Consider the following 13,892-nt stretch of genomic DNA (forward strand, 5'->3'; position numbering starts at 1 on the left):
GTATAGTAACTGATCCCTAGTGATATAGTAACTGATCCCTAGTGGTATAGTAACTGATCCCTAGTGGTATAGTAACTGATCCCTAGTGGTATAGTAACTGATCCCTAGTGGTATAGTAACTGATCCCTAGTGGTATAGTAACTGACCCCTAGTGATATAGTAACTGATCCCTAGTGATAGTAACTGATCCCTAGTGGTATAGTAAATGATCCATAGTGATATACTAACGGATCCCTAGTGACATAGTAATGGATCCCTAGTGATATAGTAACTGATCCCTAGTGACATAGTAACGGATCCCAACACTGATCCCTAGTGGTATAGTAACTGATCCCTAGTGATATAGTAACTGATCCCTAGTGATATAGTAACTGATCCCTAGTGGTGTAGTAACTGATCCCTAGTGATGTAGTAACTGATCCCTAGTGATGTAGTAACTGATCCCTCGTGATATAGTAACTGATCCCTACTGATATAGTAACTGATCCCTAGTGGTATAGTAACTGATCCCTAGTGGTATAGTAACTGATCCCTAGTGATATAGTAACTGATCCCTAGTGATATAGTAACTGATCCCAAGTGGTATAGTAATTGATCCCTAGTGGTATAGAAACTGATCCCTAGTGATATAGTAACTGATCCCTCATGATATAGTAACTGATCCCTAGTGATATAGTAACTGATCCCTAGTGATATAGTAACTGATCCCTAGTGATATAGTAACTGATCCCTAGTGGTATAGTAACTGATCCCTAGTGATATAGTAACGGATCCCTAATGATACAATAACGGATCCCTAATGATACAATAACGGATCCCTAGTGACATAGTAATGGATCCCTAATGATTTAGTAACGGATCCCTAATGATTTAGTAATGGATCCCTAGTGATTTAGTAACGGATCCCTAATGATTTAGTAACGGATCCCTAGTGATTTAGTAACGGATCCCTAATGATTTAGTAACGGATCCCTAATGATTTAGTAACGGATCCCTAATGATTTAGTAGCGGATCCCTAATGATTTAGTAACGGATCCCTAATGATTTAGTAACGGATCCCTAATGATTTAGTAACGGATGCCTAATGATTTAGTAACGGATCCCTAATGATTTAGTAACAGATCCCTAGTGATTTAGTAACGGATCCCTAATGATTTAGTAATGGATCCCTAGTGATTTAGTAACGGATCCCTAATGATTTAGTAACGGATCCCTAATGATTTAGTAACGGATCCCTAATGATTTAGTAACGGATCCCTAATGATTTAGTAACGGATCCCTAATGATTTAGTAACGGATCCCTAATGATTTAGTAACGGATCCCTAATGATTTAGTAACGGATCCCTAATGATTTAGTAACGGATCCCTAATGATTTAGTAACGGATCCCTAATGATTAGTAACGGATCCCTAATGATTAGTAACGGATCCCTAATGATTTAGTAACGGATCCCTAATGATTTAGTAACTGATCCCTAGTGATATAGTAACTGATCCCTAGTGATATAGTAACTGATCCCTCGTGATATAGTAACTGATCCCTAGTGGTATAGTAATTGATCCCTAGTGGTATAGTAACTGATCCCTAGTGGTATAGTAACTGATCCCTAGTGGTATAGTAACTGATCCCTAGGGATATAGTAACTGATCCCTAGTGGTATAGTAACTGATCCCTAGTGATATAGTAACTGATCCCTAGTGATATAGTAACTGATCCCTAGTGGTATAGTAACTGATCCCTAGTGGTATAGTAACTGATCCCTAGTGGTATAGTAACTGATCCCTAGTGGTATAGTAACTGATCCCTAGTGGTATAGTAACTGATCCCTAGTGGTATAGTAACTGATCCCTAGTGGTATAGTAACTGATCCCTAGTGGTATAGTAACTGATCCCTAGTGGTACAGTAATTGATCCCTAGTGATATAGTAACTGATCCCTAGTGATATAGTAATTGATCCCTAGTGGTATAGTAACTGATCCCTAGTGATATAGTAACTGATCCCTAGTGATATAGTAACTGATCCCTAGTGATATAGTAACTGATCCCTAGTGATATAGTAACTGATCCCTAGTGATATAGTAACTGATCCCTAGTGATATAGTAACTGATCCCTAGTGGTATAGTAACTGATCCCTAGTGATATAGTAACTGATCCCTAGTGATATAGTAACTGATCCCTAGTGATATAGTAACTGATCCCTAGTGATACAGTAACGGATCCCTAATGATACAATAACGGATCCCTAATGATACAATAACGGATCCCTAGTGATTTAGTAATGGATCCCTAGTGATTTAGTAACGGATCCCTAATGATTTAGTAATGGATCCCTAGTGATTTAGTAACGGATCCCTAATGATTTAGTAACGGATCCCTAGTGATTTAGTAACGGATCCCTAATGATTTAGTAACGGATCCCTAATGATTTAGTAACGGATCCCTAATGATTTAGTAACGGATCCCTAATGATTTAGTAACGGATCCCTAATGATTTAGTAACGGATCCCTAATGATTTAGTAACGGATCCCTAATGATTTAGTAACGGATGCCTAATGATTTAGTAACGGATCCCTAATGATTTAGTAACGGATCCCTAATGATTTAGTAACGGATCCCTAATGATTTAGTAACGGATCCCTAATGATTTAGTAACGGATCCCTAATGATTTAGTAACGGATCCCTAATGATTTAGTAACGGATCCCTAATGATTTAGTAACGGATCCCTAATGATTTAGTAACGGATCCCTAATGATTTAGTAACGGATCCCTAATGATTTAGTAACGGATCCCTAATGATTTAGTAACGGATCCCTAATGATTTAGTAACGGATCCCTAATGATTTAGTAACGGATCCCTAATGATTTAGTAACAGATCCCTAATGATTTAGTAACGGATCCCTAATGATTTAGTAACGGATCCCTAATGATTAGTAACGGATCCCTAATGATTAGTAACGGATCCCTAATGGTTTAGTAACGGATCCCTAATGATTTAGTAACGGATCCCTAATGATTTAGTAACTGATCCCTAGTGATATAGTAACTGATCCCTCGTGATATAGTAACTGATCCCTAGTGATATAGTAACTGATCCCTAGTGGTATAGTAACTGATCCCTAGTGGTATAGTAACTGATCCCTAGTGGTATAGTAACTGATCCCTAGGGATATAGTAACTGATCCCTAGTGGTATAGTAACTGATCCCTAGTGATATAGTAACTGATCCCTAGTGATATAGTAACTGATCCCTAGTGGTATAGTAACTGATCCCTAGTGGTATAGTAACTGATCCCTAGTGGTATAGTAACTGATCCCTAGTGGTATAGTAACTGATCCCTAGTGGTATAGTAACTGATCCCTAGTGGTATAGTAACTGATCCCTAGTGGTATAGTAACTGATCCCTAGTGGTATAGTAACTGATCCCTAGTGGTACAGTAATTGATCCCTAGTGATATAGTAACTGATCCCTAGTGATATAGTAATTGATCCCTAGTGGTATAGTAACTGATCCCTAGTGATATAGTAACTGATCCCTAGTGATATAGTAACTGATCCCTAGTGATATAGTAACTGATCCCTAGTGATATAGTAACTGATCCTTGTGATATAGTAATTGATCCCTAGTGATATAGTAACTGATCCCTCATGATATAGTAATTGATCCCTAGTGATATAGTAACTGATCCCTAGTGGTATAGTAACTGATCCCTAGTGATATAGTAACTGATCCCTAGTGATATAGTAACTGATCCCTAGTGGTATAGTAACTGATCCCTAGTGATATAGTAACTGATCCCTAGTGACATAGTAACGGATCCCAACACTGATCCCTAGTGGTATAGTAATAATAATAATAATAACTGATCCCTCATGATATAGTAACTGATCCCTAGTGGTATAGTAACTGACCCCTAGTGATATAGTAACTGATCCCTAGTGATATAGTAACTGATCCCTAGTGGTGTAGTAACTGACCCCTAGTGATATAGTAACTGATCCCTAGTGATATAGTAACTGATCCCTAGTGACATAGTAACGGATCCCAACACTGATCCCTAGTGGTATAGTAACTGATCCCTAGTGACATAGTAATGGATCCCTAGTGATATAGTAACTGATCCCTAATGACATAGTAACGGATCCCAACACTGATCCCTAGTGGCATAGTAATGGATCCCAACACTGATCCCTAGTGATTTAGTAATGGATCCCTAATGATTTAGTAATGGATCCCTAATGATTTAGTAATGGATCCCTAATGATTTAGTAATGGATCCCTAATGATTTAGTAAAGGATCCCTAATGATTTAGTAATGGATCCCTAATGATTTAGTAATGGATCCCTAATGATTTAGTAAAGGATCCCTAATGATTTAGTAATGGATCCCTAATGATTTAGTAACGGATCCCTAATGATTTAGTAACGGATCCCTAATGATTTAGTAACGGATCCCTAATGATTTAGTAACGGATCCCTAATGATTTAGTAACGGATCCCTAATGATTTAGTAACGGATCCCTAATGATTTAGTAACGGATCCCTAATGATTTAGTAATGGATCCGCAATGATTTAGTAATGGATCCCTAATGATTTAGTAATGGATCCCTAATGATTTAGTAATGGATCCCTAATGATTTAGTAACGGATCCCTAATGATTTAGTAACGGATCCCTAATGATTTAGTAACGGATCCCTAATGATTTAGTAACAGATCCCTAATGATTTAGTAACGGATCCCTAATGATTTAGTAACGGATCCCTAATGATTTAGTAATGGATCCGCAATGATTTAGTAATGGATCCCTAATGATTTAGTAATGGATCCCTAATGATTTAGTAATGGATCCCTAATGATTTAGTAACGGATCCCTAATGATTTAGTAACGGATCCCTAATGATTTAGTAACGGATCCCTAATGATTTAGTAAAGGATCCCTAGTGATTTAGTAAAGGATCCCTAATGATTTAGTAAAGGATCCCTAATGATTTAGTAATGGATCCCTAATGATTTAGTAATGGATCCCTAATGATTTAGTAACGGATCCCTAATGATTTAGTAACGGATCCCTAATGATTTAGTAATGGATCCCTAGTGATTTAGTAACGGATCCCTAATGATTTAGTAACGGATCCCTAATGATTTAGTAACGGATCCCTAATGATTTAGTAACGGAACCTAATGATTTAGTAACGGATCCCTAATGATTTAGTAACGGATCCCTAATGATTTAGTAACGGATCCCTCATGATTTAGTAACGGATCCCCAATGATTTAGTAACGGATCCCTAATGATTTAGTAATGGATCCCTAATGATTTAGTAATGGATCCCTAATGATTTACTAACAGATCCCTAGTGATTTAGTAACGGATCCCTAATGATTTAGTCATGGATCCCTAGTGATTTAGTAACGGATCCCTAATGATTTAGTAACGGATCCCTAATGATTTAGTAACGGATCCCTAATGATTTAGTAATGGATCCCTAGTGATTTAGTAACGGATCCCTAATGATTTAGTCATGGATCCCTAGTGATTTAGTAACGGATCCCTAATGATTTAGTAACGGATCCCTAATGATTTAGTAACGGATCCCTAATGATTTAGTAATGGATCCCTAATGATTTAGTAATGGATCCTGAGAGTGTCACCCTTGGTAAACATAACACAGAGAAAGTACATATCACGTGGTGTTACAAAAGGTTTGATTTTGGGTCCAGTTCTGTTCAGTTAATATATATACATATAGTAGTATATATTTCAATATATGTTACCCCATGGCAGCATTATCAGAAAGCACAATTGATTTTCAATGCAACTCAGACGATGCACAACTTTACATTTCTAAATCAGCAGAGGATTTAAGCTCCACAGATAAATTATTTGATTGTATTAGTGATTTAGACACCTGGATGGCTCACAACTTCCTCCAACTAAATCAAGACAAGACCGAGGTACTTTTTATTGGAGCCAAAACACAGACAGAGAATCTGGACGCACATTTTAATTCACAGGCAATAAAGATTAAACACCAGGTTAGAAAACCTAGGTGTTATTTTAGATTCTGAACTCAATTTCCAATCACACATTAGGATTGTGACCAAACCACCTGAGGAACATTGCCAAGATGCAGCCGTTTCTCTCTCAGGCTGATACAGAGAGACTCATCCATGCTTTTATTACAGGCAGGCTTGACTTCTGTCATGCTCTCCTGTCTGGTCTACCCAAGAAAGCCATTGGTCAACTGCAAAACATACAGAAAGCTGCAGCATGAGTACTGACCAAGACCAGATGGAGAGGACACATTACACTGGTGTAATGGCTGCCTGAGAGTGTTAGAATTCATTTTAGGATTCCACTATTGGTTTTTAAATCAATCCACCATTGTGCAGCTCAATACATATCAGACATGCTTTATGTTATGTACCCAGTAGGTCCCTCAGATCCTCTGGCCTTTTAACTATCCCAAAACCTAGGACCATGAGGCATGGAGAGACAGCCTTTAAACTACCCCAAAACCTAAGACCATGAGGCATGGAGAGACAGCCTTTAAACTACCCCAAAACCTAGGACCATGAGGCATGGAGAGACAGCCTTTAAACTACCCCAAAACCTAAGACCATGAGGCATAGAGAGACAGCCTTTAAACTACCCCAAAACCTAGGACCATAAGGCATGGAGAGACAGCCTTTAAACTACCCCAAAACCTAGGACCATGAGGCATGGAGAGACAGCCTTTAAACTACCCCAAAACCTAAGACCATGAGGCATAGAGAGACAGCCTTTAAACTACCCCAAAACCTAGGACCATAAGGCATGGAGAGACAGCCTTTAAACTACCCCAAAACCTAGGACCATGAGGCATGGAGAGACAGCCTTTAAACTACCCCAAAACCTAAGACCATGAGGCATAGAGAGACAGCCTTTAAACTACCCCAAAACCTAGGACCATAACGCATGGAGAGACAGCCTTTAAACTACCCCAAAACCTAGGACCATGAGGCATGGAGAGACAGCCTTTAAACTACCCCAAAACCTAAGACCATGAGGCATAGAGAGACAGCCTTTAAACTACCCCAAAACCTAGGACCATAAGGCATGGAGAGACAGCCTTTAAACTACCCCAAAACCTAGGGCCATAAGGCATGGAGAGACAGCCTTTAAACTACCCCAAAACCTAGGACCATGAGGCATGGAGAGACAGCCTTTAAACTACCCCAAAACCTAAGACCATGAGGCATAGAGAGACAGCCTTTAAACTACCCCAAAACCTAGGACCATGAGGCATAGAGAGACAGCCTTTAAACTATCCCAAAACCTAGGACCATGAGGCATGGAGAGACAGCCTTTAAACTACCCCAAAACCTAGGACCATGAGGCATAGAGAGACAGCCTCTAGTTACCATGCCCCCAGCCTCTAGTTACCATGCCCCCAGCCTCTAGTTACCATGCCCCCAGCCTCTAGTTACCATGCCCCCAGCCTCTAGTTACCATGCCCCCAGCCTCTAGTTACCATGCCCCCAGCCTCTAGTTACCATGCCCCCAGCCTCTAGTTACCATGCCCCCAGCCTCTAGTTACCATGCCCCCAGCCTCTAGTTACCATGCCCCCAGCCTCTAGTTACCATGCCCCCAGCCTCTAGTTACCATGCCCCCAGCCTCTAGTTACTATGCCCCCAGCCTCTAGTTACTATGCCCCCAGCCTCTAGTTACTATGCCCCCAGCCTGCCAGAGATCCTGAAACTGTGGACAAGAGATCTTTAAACACATTTTTAGCTTTGCTTTTCCTCAGGCTGATTTTTAGTTGTTCAGTTTGTGTCACTTTAGTTTTTTTATCCTCTTATGTTTGTTGTGTAGTAAATATCGATGTTTTTATCTTCATAGCACATTGCGTTGCTTTCCATGTCTGTAATGTGCTGTATAAGTTCTAACCCAAACTTGCTTACCTTTATCCTGTCCATACAAGCCTCCATCTTGAGTTGTTCCACAGCTTTCCTGGCGTGGGAGATGCTGGCTGTGCTGTTGTTGACCACACTGTCCTTCATGATGGTGACCTGGGATAGGAGCACAAAGAGACGTTGGGTCAAGAGGCTTGGGGGGGGTGGCATGTACGTTTGTGTGCATGTGTCCCGTCCCCCCCACGTGTGTGTCTGTGTGTGTGTGTGTCTGTGTGTGTGTGTGTGTGTTAAAGATAAAACACCTGGTATAAAAAACCTAGGTGATATTTTAGATTCTGAACTCAACTTCCAATCACACATTAGGATTGTGACCAAACCACCTGAGGAACATTGCCAAGGTGTTGACTATAATCATGGGGTTGAGTAGAAATATGACTGATGAAGCCAGAACCATAAAACATCCTAAGAGTCGGTTGAATATCTTATCATCTTCAGAAAGTTCCTAAGAGTCGGTTGAATATCTTATCATCTTCAGAAAGTTCCTAAGAGTCGGTTGATTATCTTGTCATGTTCAGTTGTGTAGAAGAAGCTCAAAAGACATGGAGCCAAGAGGACTGACATTCGTAGCCTGTTTCAAGACCGAAATAACTGCTATGGCTGTACATATTGGAAATGTATTTAGTGACAGACCGGTATTCCCCTACTGTTGTTCAAGCCATGTTACCATGTGATTGACGTTGACTGAGCGATAGGAATATCATCATGTGATATCATTGACTGAGCGATAGGAAAGAAACAGGAGTGTCTGCAGGTCTGCCTGACTGTCTGCATCCCACATTGAGTTATTCCTAAATGCATAGTAAAGATTGTTAGTCAGAGGGTAAATCCAATAAATAATAACATCACTCCCACAGTCTCACAATCCCAGTGATTGATGTTTCTGCTGCTAGTGTTTAGTGAGGAAGACACTGGAAAATACTGGCTTAATGGGGAATCCTGCATCCCCATCAGAAAGATGGGCTGCCTACAGAGCAGCCCATCCTACCATTACAGACCTGTTCTTCACCATCATGACTGGGAAACAGCCCATCCTACCATTACAGACCTGTTCATCACACTCATGACTGGGAAACAGCCCATCCTACCATTACAGACCCATTCATCACCATATTGACTGGGGAAACAGCGCATCCTACCATTACAGACCTGTTCATCACCATCATGACTAGGGAAACAGCCCATCCTACCATTACAGACCTGTTCTTCACCATCATGACTGGGAAACAGCCCATCCTACCATTACAGTACATTCAGCTCACCATCATGACTGGGAAACAGCCCATCCTACCATTACAGTACATTCAGCTCACCCTCATGACTGGGAAACAGTCCATCCTACCATTACAGTACATTCAGCTCACCCTCATGACTGGGAAACAGTCCATCCTACCATTACAGTACATTCAGCTCACCCTCATGACTGGGAAACAGCCCATCCTACCATTACAGTACATTCAGCTCACCCTCATGACTGGGAAACAGTCCATCCTACCATTACAGTACATTCAGCTCACCCTCATGACTGGGAAACAGTCCATCCTACCATTACAGTACATTCAGCTCACCCTCATGACTGGGAAACAGTCCATCCTACCATTACAGTACATTCAGCTCACCCTCATGACTGGGAAACAGTCCATCCTACCATTACAGTACATTCAGCTCAGCCTCATGACTGGGAAACAGTCCATCCTACCATTACAGTACATTCAGCTCACCCTCATGACTGGGAAACAGCCCATCCTACCATTACAGTACATTCAGCTCAGCCTCATGACTGGGAAACAGTCCATCCTACCATTACAGTACATTCAGCTCACCCTCATGACTGGGAAACAGCCCATCCTACCATTACAGTACATTCAGCTCACCCTCATGACTGGGAAACAGTCCATCCTACCATTACAGTACATTCAGCTCACCCTCATGACTGGGAAACAGCCCATCCTACCGTTACAGTACATTCAGCTCACCTTCATGACTGGGAAAAAGCCCATCCTACCATTACAGACCCGTTCATCACCATCATGACTGGGGAAACAGCCCATCCTACCATTACAGTACATTCAGCTCACCCTCATGACTGGGAAACAGCCCATCCTACCATTACAGTACATTCAGCTCACCTTCATGACTGGGAAAAAGCCCATCCTACCATTACAGTACATTCAGCTCACCCTCGTGACTGGGAAACAGCCCATCCTACCATTACAGTACATTCAAGCTCACCCTCACCGAGCCCCCGCTGCTCCATATACCTTCTTAGTGGACTCTTTTCTCTATTCAAATTTGGAAATAAAGGCCAGATATTTTGAGGTGGAGCCTTCTGTCTATTCAGTATAATGTATAGGTCTTTTTTAGAGGGCCTTCACGGCCCAGTATTGCCGCGGCCGGGGTTGGATACTAGAGAGAGACTAGGCTACTAGGTGATTGAATGTAATTATTTTCCATTGTGGGTGCGCCCAACCCGGTGGTAACCGATAACGTTGTTTCAGACCCGGCCATCATCTACGGTTTGATAACCCCACACACATTTATATCCGGACACTATAAACACTAAACATAGGTTTAATTATAGGGCTTATTATGGGACTCATTCGACATATCTAACCGTGCGGCTGGGGCGCTGAAAATGGTTATCAACATGGTAATATGGGTTATGTTCTGCCAGAAAGTAACAGCCACTCGCCCTTCCTTAGCCTACAATGATTCTATAATACTTTAAGGCCAATAAGCGATAACCCCAGTCATATCTCATCATTAACATTTCAAAATTCACATGCAATATTTGAACATGTCGTAACGCGTGTAGGAGTATAACCATGAAAACAGCGTAAAGAACGCGATTTGTTTCACCCACCTGAAATGATGCCAGTGATGATTCCGATATCGAGAATTCCGGACTTGACTCCACCCAACAAAGAGACCTGTCAAATATCACACCGGGGGGACGAACGCTCTCGAAAAGGAAACCCCGGAACGTTCCAGACCGACCACGAAGCACGATATGTATTTTAGGTTGATGGTGAGAAATAGGCTATTGTCTCATTAGTCGCTTGCTGTGACTGTGCGGCGTCTCTCCCCAAAATGTGCCGTGCGTTTACGCATATTCCGTTTTAGGAGGGATGGTTGTGTCGCGGTCGCGTTGGGTCCGTCTGTACTGTCAGAGCCCCATCAGTAGGAGAGCAGCTGGATCTGGAGAGCAGAGAATTAAGCAGCAGAGGGGAGACCTCGCTATGACAAGGAAATGTGCTGTGTTTGCTTGTACTGTATTGTGGATGAAACACCTAAATTTAACACCGTCCATATTTCCTCAACTATTAGTACTCTGCACCCATGCGTGTGAAAATGGCACCTGCCGCATTTTCTATTTGCCTCAGTATTGCTGTAGAGCAACAGAGCAGAGCGCGCTGGGGACGGGAGCGGAATCCCGGTTTGATCCGCTTTGACATCATCACGGGTTTCTCATGTCGGTCCTTCTTGGAAAGGGAACGGCATAGGAAACTCGCTGAATCAGAGGCCACAAAACGTACACAACAATCAGATAAAACCACCCCTTACTCCCATTCATAATAATAATAATAATAATAATAATAATAATAATAATAAAAATAATAATAATAATAATAATAATAATAATAATAATAATAATATGTGAAGTGCATACCAAATGGCACCCTATATACTAAATTATAGTGCACTATATAGGGAACAGGTTGCCATTTAGGACGCTTGTTAGAAGTCTGGTGGTCAGAAAGGGGGGTTTAATTATTTTGAATAGGTCTGATACGCTGCAGGTTGATGGTCCACTGCAGCGAACGGTGGGTCGGCAGGTTGCGGACGGCGGGTCGGCAGGTTGCGAACGGTGGGTCGGCAGGTTGCTAACGGTGGGTCGGTGGGTTGGTGGGTCGGCAGGTTGCTAACGGTGGGGTGGGTTCGGTGGGTCAGGCAGGTTGCTAACAGGGTGGGTCGGTGGGTCAGGGCAGGTTGCGAACGGTGGGTCAGGCAGGTTCGGCGGACGGCGGGTCGGCAGGTTGCGGACGGTGGGTCGGCAGGTTGCAGGGACGGTGGGTCGGCAGGTTCGGCAGGACGGTGGGTCGGCAGGTTTCGGCAGGGACGGTGGGTCGGCAGGGCGGGTCGGCAGGTTGCGGACGGCGGGTCGGCAGGTTTGCGGAGGTTGTGGGTCGGCAGGTTGCGGACGGTGGGTCGGCAGGTTGCGAACGGTGGGTCGGCAGGTTGCGAACGGTGGGTCGGCAGGTTGCGAACGGTGGGTCGGTGGGTCGGCAGGTTGCGAACGGTGGGTCGGCAGGTTGCGAACGGTGGGTCGGCAGGTTGCGGACGGTGGGTCGGCAGGTTGCGAACGGTGGGTCGGCAGGTTGCGAACGGTGGGTCGGCAGGTTGCGGACGGTGGGTGGGTCGGCAGGTTGCGAACGGTGGGTCGGTGGGTCGGCAGGTTTCGCACGGTGGGTCGGCAGAAGCGCGGTGGGTCGGCAGGTTATGAACGGTGGGTCGGCAGGTTACGAACGGTGGGTCGGCAGGTTGCGAACGGCGGGTCGGCAGGTTGCGGACGGTGGGTCGGCAGGTTACGAACGGTGGGTCGGCAGGTTACGAACGGTGGGTCGGCAGGTTGCGGGTCGGCAGGTTGCGAACGGTGGGTCGGCAGGTTGCGAACGGCGGGTCGGCAGGTTGCGAACGGCGGGTCGGCAGGTTGCGATGGGTGGGTCGGCAGGTTGCGATGGGTGGGTCGGCAGGTTGCGATGGGTGGGTCGGCAGGTTGCGATGGGTGTCTGAATTAAATAAATAGGAATAATCCAGCCTTAAGTTAAACGACTTAAACCAGGTAGAAATTATAATGAATTTACATTTTAATAATTTAATCTCTTAACAATCTATCTTCAATAACAGTGTTTTTAATATAGCGCTATTAGCCGCGCCATTATGGTTGATGATGTGGTCTCTATCCAGTGAGTTTAATAACATTATTTATCAAGAATATGGGGAAAATGTAATTATTGTCAATGAAAGTGGTGGAAATGTTTTTACCTTGTCATGTAATTGCTACATTTAATATCAGTATAGCATTTAAAATACACTGAAAAAATATGTATAAACGCAAAATGAAAAGTGTTGGTTTCATGAGATGAAATAAAAGATCCCAGAAAGGTTCCACATGCGAAATGTGTTGACATCCTGTTAGTGAGCAGTTCTCCACATCCTGTTAGTGAGCATTTCTCCACATCCTGTTAGTGAGCATTTCTCCACATCCTGTTAGTGAGCAGTTCTCCACATCCTGTTAGTGAGCAGTTCTCCACATCCTGTCAGTGAGCAGTTCTCCACATCCTGTCAGTGAGCATTTCTCCACGTCCTGTCAGTGAGCATTTCTCCACGTCCTGTCAGTGAGCATTTCTCCACATCCTGTCAGTGAGCATTTCTCCACATCCTGTCAGTGAGCATTTCTCCACATCCTGTCAGTGAGCATTTCTCCACATCCTGTCAGTGAGCATTTCTCCACATCCTGTCAGTGAGCATTTCTCCACATCCTGTTAGTGAGCATTTCTCCACATCCTGTTAGTGAGCATTTCTCCACATCCTGTTAGTGAGCATTTCTCCACATCCTGTCAGTGAGCATTTCTCCACATCCTGTTAGTGAGCATTTCTCCACATCCTGTCAGTGAGCATTTCTCCACATCCTGTCAGTGAGCATTTCTCCACATCCTGTCAGTGAGCATTTCTCCACATCCTGTCAGTGAGCATTTCTCCACATCCTGTCAGTGAGCATTTCTCCACATCCTGTCAGTGAGCATTTCTCCACATCCTGTCAGTGAGCATTTCTCCACATCCTGTCAGTGAGCATTTCTCCACATCCTGTTAGTGAGCATTTCTCCACATCCTGTCAGTGAGCATTTCTCCACATCCTGTCAGTGAG

General features: G+C 43.3%; 1 protein-coding gene across 1 annotated transcript in view; it reads right to left on the bottom strand.

Annotated features, from left to right (window-relative positions):
- Positions 1 to 11,380, bottom strand: part of LOC118382553 (guanine nucleotide-binding protein G(I)/G(S)/G(O) subunit gamma-4) — a 38,170-nt gene extending 26,790 nt beyond the window's left edge. The window contains exons 1-2 of the mRNA XM_052496804.1: positions 10,827 to 11,380; positions 7,955 to 8,062 (exon numbers count right to left, since the gene is read on the bottom strand). Coding sequence (XP_052352764.1) covers positions 7,955 to 8,053 — 99 coding nt within the window. The 5' untranslated portion in view covers positions 8,054 to 8,062; positions 10,827 to 11,380. The remainder of the gene's footprint in view (positions 1 to 7,954; positions 8,063 to 10,826) is intronic.
- Positions 11,381 to 13,892: the final 2,512 nt, after the last annotated feature.

The sequence above is a fragment of the Oncorhynchus keta genome, chromosome 3 (genome assembly GCF_023373465.1).
Source record: "Oncorhynchus keta strain PuntledgeMale-10-30-2019 chromosome 3, Oket_V2, whole genome shotgun sequence".
Classification (NCBI taxonomy): Eukaryota; Metazoa; Chordata; class Actinopteri; order Salmoniformes; family Salmonidae; genus Oncorhynchus; species Oncorhynchus keta.